At 46.1% G+C, this 7,534-nt stretch overlaps 1 protein-coding gene across 1 annotated transcript; it reads right to left on the reverse strand.

Annotated features, from left to right (window-relative positions):
* Positions 1–954: 954 nt before the first annotated feature.
* B3GALNT2 (beta-1,3-N-acetylgalactosaminyltransferase 2) lies at positions 955–4,360 on the reverse strand. Its single transcript, XM_069227687.1, has one exon. It carries the CDS (start codon positions 4,343–4,345, stop codon positions 2,792–2,794), a length of 1,554 nt encoding a protein of 517 aa, XP_069083788.1. The 5' UTR covers positions 4,346–4,360; the 3' UTR covers positions 955–2,791.
* Between the last annotated feature and the right edge of the window lie 3,174 nt (positions 4,361–7,534).

Here is a 7,534-nt window from a genome sequence, read left to right on the forward strand (position 1 = left end):
TGTTTTTCAGGTAGCAACTACTAATATTTTAATACTGCCGCTATTTTTGATAGTGCCTTAGCTAGATGTCTTCTAAATTCTTTTACATGAAGTCCAACATGTTGATGCTAATTAGTGGTTAGTGAGGTGTTACTCTCATACACATGAATGGTCATTGACATTGAAATAACCAATTTCTCTTGCTCAGATTCTATTGTTATGGTTCTGTGTAATAACCATTGAAGTATTATGTCTTTTTGCATTGTTTAAGCTTAGATTCATAAACCGACTACATCAGCCTTTATTGTTTCTTTATATGCATCATTTGAGTTTGACAATTATTTTCGTGACCTTAGCATTGTTAATATAGGGGGGAAAAAATTGTTACCTTCTTAGAAAACTGGTGAGGTTATTGACGTTCAAATAAATTATTATATGCTAAATTTGATGTTTGTGGCGTATTTCCTATGACGTTTTCATTAACTTAGATTCAGTTCATCGACCCAGAATATGAAATCTGCTATCTAGTCTGCTATGACTAAAATATAGCTAAGATTTCTGCTTTAACAATACAATGATGTGTGTTAAATTGGACTGAAGCACCACCAGGATGATTATGTTCAAAAAGTATGAATAAAGTGACTAGCATGTATAGATAGCAGCGATTAAAACACCGACAGGCAAGTGCTTGCAATAGTATGCCTGTCTAAAAGCCTAATGAATACACATAACTATTTCTCCAAGTGCTAATCTCCATAGCTGGCAGAATACTGCAGCGGAAGACTCCAAGCTGATTCCCCACTGCTCAAATGCATGTTAACATAATTCTGGCATTATATGGACACAAAGTGTGCTTGCCTGGAGATGTGTTACATCATTTGTAACAATCATTCATACTACCTAATTAAGGCACAGGGAATAACAGTTGGATGTGAGTTTTTATTTAATAAGAATTACACCTTCCCCTCACGGAAATGTTGAATATGTCCATTTATTCCTGGTAGAATCATTTCAAAGATCAGCAGTATTAAATATCTGCAGATGGGAGGTCGCTCCAATTTCATCAGTGGTGTGAAGGTGACACCCTTCAACGAAATTCATACAAGCCGGTCGCCTTATTTACAGTTCTATCCTTTCTGATCACAACCTAATGCATTCTGGGAGCTGTACTCTTGGTTTTGTTCCTCTTAACAAAGGGGACTAATTCATCCGATTATGATCTACAAACAGAAAACCCGAACTGGGAACATAGTTTCCCAGTGACATGGAGTGATTACACAATCTTAACAGCAGTGACGTTTCACGTTAGCTGCATTCCTAGAAAAGATTATCACAGTGAATATTTTTGTTACTTTGTAGAATAATAGATATTTTCTCTATTTTTATATGTTATCTTGTGTTGAGTGATGTTTTATAAAGATTCTAACTGGTGCATATGCTGTACTAGTTGCGTGCACCTGCTGTGAGAAGCTTGTGCCAATGCCTACACTGTACTTGTATGTCCTATTGTAAAACTAGTAAACATTTTCACTATACAATAGCCCAAGCAGCTTTAACAGTACTTAACATTCACAACACGTCTCCATCTGATGAATTTAATCCATCTGTTCAGGCTTCACTGTCTAATTGAGAACACTACTATGATTCTCTTTAGGAGCCTGACAGTCCAATGAGGACAAAGAACATTTCTCTAGATCTTTATTGCAAATGAGTGGATGGGCCTTAACTTTTGGAAACTCAACGGAACTCAAATAGACCTAGCAGCTGTCATCTCTGGACAAACAAAATATTGCTAGCCAAAGATACATGAAAGTAGTCTCTGAAACTTAGAGTAAGGCAGGCTCATAAAGGCCAGTTTATGTTTTGTGGTTTGCAAGCCTTATCTGTCCCGAGAACCCTCACCAGCAAACAAAGGGCTATTGAAGGGCGAAAAGCAGACCAAAGGGTCAACTTTGTGATGGACAACTTAGTCATCGGCTGACGCAAATGGGTAGTGTGCGGATCATATAGAAGCCATTTTGAGGGGAATGCAGATGTTGATCTCGCTTTTTGAATCTTGCACGCCAGGCTATTCAGTGATCTAGAACGGATTCTCACTCTGTTTTGAACTCAGGCTGGGGAAGGGACACACAACCGTACCTGCAGGTGCATACTCTCTGAAGGAGCAATGAAATTGTTTTAAGGCAGTTCTAGGTCGTCGGACAAATGGGCAAATTTGCAATGTGCTTCGTTACACAAAACATGGCTGCCTTGTTTTACTCGTCATAATGAGTCACATATGTGTGCTAAAAACAGGCAAACGTCACATAAATGAACTGAAACCTCGGCAACAATGACCAACATTGAACGTCGAACACTTGCAGTATTCAGTTGTCTGTAACAAAGAATACGAAAGTAGAGTCTCTCTGCGGAAAACTGGAATTTTGTCAACACTTCTCAACCCTTTCAGACTCACAATTCTCTGCACTCACATATCACGACAAGAGTGAGTATAATATTTAAATTGTAATGTCACGGTGCCACCATATTGGCATTTACTTTTATTGTTTCTTAATTGTGGCCAATTGACAAATGGTTCAGAACAATCAGTCAAAGCAGTGTGCACTGTCAAAATCGCCAAAATACTAATGTAGTCAAGCAGTTTGAGATACTTTAGCATGATGTGTTAAATGACATTGCGCAGACTGCAGACAAGAAGAACTCTTAGGAAAAGGTAACAAAGTTTTCTTCACTGGTTCATACTGCATCAAAATGTTCTACAAATATTTTATTTTCTAGGTTGCCAACTTCGGAAATTCACGATCTTTGGTAGTCACTTTTCGCACGCACAAGGGTTTCCACACAGTTCCTTTTGGTTCCAAAGTTGTATTAGTTCTTCTGGGGAGTATTGAGGGGAAGACAGCATTCCTGTTTCACATTTCTGCTCACACAACCAGAGGCTGTCCTGGAATCTCCGTGGACCAATGGCTGCCATCCAAATACCCATACTGACATCTTCTCCCTGGTAAGTCTTCAATCTTTCGGAGTTACTCGCGAGCCACTCAACGATATCTTTTGATATAACATATCCAGACCCACAAGCAAACGCTGGATAAGCTACGCTTCTATACTCCAATTCTTGCCACTTACCCGTTCTATCAACAGCCCAGTTGAGTCTGAAATTGCCCCACCAAACATTAGACTGGTGTAGTTTTTTGCGCACGATACTTTCAAAAACGTTCTCCATGTCAATGTAGCAATCATCGTCAGTTTTTAACAGCAAGTCAAAGCTGGTCGTCTCCCCCACCCACCTATAGAAGTGGAGGAGCTTCGAAGGAACGTTCCTGTACGTATCAACAACATCTACGAAAACGATATCCTGATACGTCGCGCTCTCTTTCTGTAGCAAGGCCTCCTCCTCCTGCATTGCAATCAGATGTTGTGCCAACCTTTCAGGGCGGGTGTGCAGATTCTGAAGCAAAGCATCACCCTCGTGGATGGTGTAAACAAAGCCACCTGCCACTCCCTCCACACCCTCTGTGAACTCGTAGGGCAGCAGACCCTCACCCACCGTCAGAAGCCTTAGAACACCACCGCCATCGTTGACAGTGACCGCACGGGCGGTCTGGGCGAAAAGGCCTGCAGGGTCGTGGATCTCCCATGTCACTGTGCCCTGGAAGCCCTCTGGAAGGATGAACTGTTCAACTGGCTTGTACCACAAGCCGTTCACCTGCACACCAGGACTTGCTGGGCTAAAACGAGCCGTGAAGAGGGACTCCTCATGCTCCGCCTGGAAGAGTCGCACTGTGACATTTCTCTGAAAGGCCGCACCCACCTCTCCCTGGTGCAAGACCCCTAGGCGCGTAATCACCACAGGATGAAAGATCTGGAAGTGCACGTTCACTACTCGCTGCGACGACAACAGGCCAGCGCCATGGGGCACGGCGAAAGCTTCAATCTCTCGGCCCAGCAATGGGCGACTAATATTCAGCAGGCGGCACGAATAGGGGTCTTCGCGGTCCGGGGCGGGGACTGCGCAGCCGCGGGACCCAACAATAAAGCGCACTAATGTGCGGGGACCCAGCACTGGGTGCCTGGAGAGATTCTCCAGCCAAGTACCACGGATTGCCTGGCGCTGTTTATGGTTGCTGCGAGCAGAGAGTACACCCACCACTAGTTCATGGTGCCTCGGCCACCCCGGCCAGCTGAGCGCTACTTCCGGGCCCTGCAGCCAAAGGTGGAAGGCCACGGCAAGCACGCAAGGGCAGAGTAGTAGCAGGCCGCGCATCGGACCTAGCCGCCCCCTTTTCAATACCCTGCAGAACTTTGCCCATAACCATTGGGCTTTCCCTGTAACACTTAGCCGGCGGCCGCCATTTTCCGGCATGAGATTTTCCCATCGTGCCTTGCTCTGCCTTTTCAATTGGCTCACATTATACCAACATCTAGACTAGAGTAAGGCAATTCGGCCATGTTAGGAGTAGGCGAATGCACAGAGTGTTCTTTGGAACGCGGAAGCGAAGCTAACAGTTCCGCCCTCTTTTCTTTATCTTTTGATATGTTTTTTTGAGTACGCCTGAGGGCATATTAAAACGTTTACAGTCATGTGTAATGATATTTTACACGCAAATTATTTTACATCGATTCCCTTAAATCATTTCAATATTGTAATTGTATAGCATTTTATTTCTATTGGTATTATATGTAACACTGTAGGTTTATTTGGATTATATGCAATACCGCGTTCCACATATTTCTGATTACATCTAATGAAGCCGACAAGATCGCATAGGAGCATCATTTGTAGCTTCCGAATTTCCAGGCACCACCATGTTATTTGAAAAATACCCGTTTCTAAATGTACAGTGGTAGTAAGCGCTATATAGATATTATTACAATACAATTCTATGTCAGGACCGGAGGCTCCGATTATGCTCATTTATTATTTTTTCTTGTCAAGGGAGCGCTCCGGCCTCCCGAGGCGGCGACAGCTGTCGCATGCCTCTCAGCCTGTGGAGTGGGAGCGGGGAGCGGCCGCCATTTTAGGTCAGCCGCTAAGCCCCATTCTAGTCCTTCGGGACTCTGGCACTCGCGCAAATGCGCTTTTTCAACCCGCGCATCTTTTGAACGCGAATTCTGAGGGGAAGACTACGATCCCTCATCTCGTAGTGGCTGGCAGCATTGTTTTGGGTGTAATTATACCCTTTATAATATTTACCAGTGTGCCACTGAGCTCCCTACGCCCTGGGGCATCAGAGTGTGTCCAGGGTCGTATAAATATTGCATAGGATCTGCCTAGAGTGCTTGCAGGCGCCTCCCTCCACGCTTTATTTCGTTTTGCGCCTGCTGGGGTTGCACTCCCCCCTTTATACAGTTCACAGACTGTTGCCCTGTTGAAGGGTTACCATATAGTCTGCGCTATGGCGAATTATGATGCCTATGAGGAAGAGTTTGGACAGGAGAACCCCTCTTCCTTGGAGGAGAGTCTGGTGGAGGCGTTGGACTCCAATGTCCAGCTCTCGATAAACAAGGCGGTAGCCAAAGCCCTCGGCCCTCTGACGTCTCACCTTAAGAGCCAAAAACTGCTTTGATAACGCCCTGATCGCTGCCACAGACTACATCCGCACCCTACTCGACAGTGGTTGATCAGCTGCCCTGATCCTTATCGTCCTCTCCGCAGCATTTGACACCGTGTCCCACCACACTCTTATTAAGAGGGTGCACCAGACCGGAATAAAAAAAAAAAAGACACACTCCGATGGATAGCATCACTCCTCATGGGTTGCAAGAATCGCTCCCTCCTGTCCCCTTCACCTCGCAACCTGAGAAGACCATCTACGGCGTCCCACAAGGTTCATCCTTCAGCCCTACTCTCTTCAATCTCTATATCATGCCGCTAGCCGACATGGTCAGAACCCACAATATCAACATCATGTCCTAAACCGACAACACCCAGCTCGTCCTCTCGTTTTCCGCAGACCGCAACTTCCACAACAGCATGCAGAATGTCGCCGCCTGCATGAAGCACCTCTGCCTGAAGCTCAAAATGGACAAGACCGACGTGCTGATCTTTGGGAACCATACCTCCCTCTGGAACGACACCTGGTGCCCCATGGCACTCGGACCCACCCCTACTCCTAAAAACCACACCGCAACCTCAGCATCATCCTGGACCGCAAACCCACCATGACAGATCAACCCAGTCTCCTCTGCCTTCTTCCACACACTCTGTATGCTCGGAAGAATCTTCAAATGGTTTCTTACAAGCACCTGGAAAACCCTTATCACTAGACGTCTGGACTACGGAAATTCACTGTATGCAGGGTCCACCAGCAAACTCGTGAGAAGGCCGCAGACGATTCAGAACTCAGCAGCCAGACTGATCATCAACCTGCCCCAAAGGACCCTCACCACCCAGCACCTGAGAGACCTCCACTGGCTCCCTGTGTAGAAAAGATGCCAATTCAAGCTACTGACACAAGCCTACAAAACCCTCCACAACCAAGGACCAGCATACTTGAGCCCCCACCTGAACTTTGCCAACCATCCAGAAACCTGCGCTCTGCCTCCCTCGCCTTCATACAGACACCATGCCGCCGTCGTAGCCACAGCGGAGGCATTTTCTTCTCCCACCTCGCCACGCCCCGTCCACCCTCGAAGTAGGTAAAGGAATTCCCGCCTTTTACCAGGATGATGGACAGCTTTCCAAAACGACCCCAATGCGTTTACCGCCGATTCCGGTGGTGCGTTGTTGATGCTCAGAAGCACAAGGACATCTCCACAAAGACGCACTAATAACAATCACATTGCCAAAGGCACACAAGGTTGCTGGAGACGTTTTACCCCGTGGCCCATCACGTACCCTTAGTGTACAATATAAACGGGGCGTATAAAACATGCTAGGTTACGCTTACTGACATACTCGTAGAAAATACTCCGGTTGGGTAGACCACGATGCTCATTTTACAGAAACTTAACCTCAAAGGAAGCACTTACAAATATAATCGTAGCAGGTGCCGCAGTTGAAGCTCAGCTTCTGGAAAGGACAAGCCACCCTAACTCTTGGGCTTGGCAAAGATAAAGCAAGGCTGTGCGCTCAGAGATCCCATAGCAGAAAAAGATCTAGAATCCATCCTGGAGGTGAACTGATGATGTACTGGAGCGTAATCTGTATCTGACTGAGACGCGCGGGTTCTATCTTCCCCTGCTGGAGACACAGAGTAGAAGGTTCTCCCTTTATAAAGCACCTGTAAGCTCCGCCCGCTGAGCCACGCCCCGTCCACCCTCGAAGTAGGTAAAGGAATTCCCGCCTTTTACCAGAATGATGGACAGCTTTCCAAAACGACCCCAATGCGTTTACCGCCGATTCCGGTGGTGCGTTGTTGATGCTCAGAAGCACAAGGACATCTCCACAAAGACGCACTAGTAACAATCACATTGCCAAAGGCACACAAGTTTGCTGGAGACGTTTACCCCGTGGCCCATCACGTACCCTTAGTGTACAATATAAACGGGGCGTATAAAACATGCTAGGTAACGCTTACTGACATACTCGTAGAAAATACTCCGGTTGGGT

The sequence above is a fragment of the Pleurodeles waltl genome, chromosome 1_1, assembly GCF_031143425.1.
Source record: "Pleurodeles waltl isolate 20211129_DDA chromosome 1_1, aPleWal1.hap1.20221129, whole genome shotgun sequence".
NCBI lineage: Eukaryota > Metazoa > Chordata > Amphibia > Caudata > Salamandridae > Pleurodeles > Pleurodeles waltl.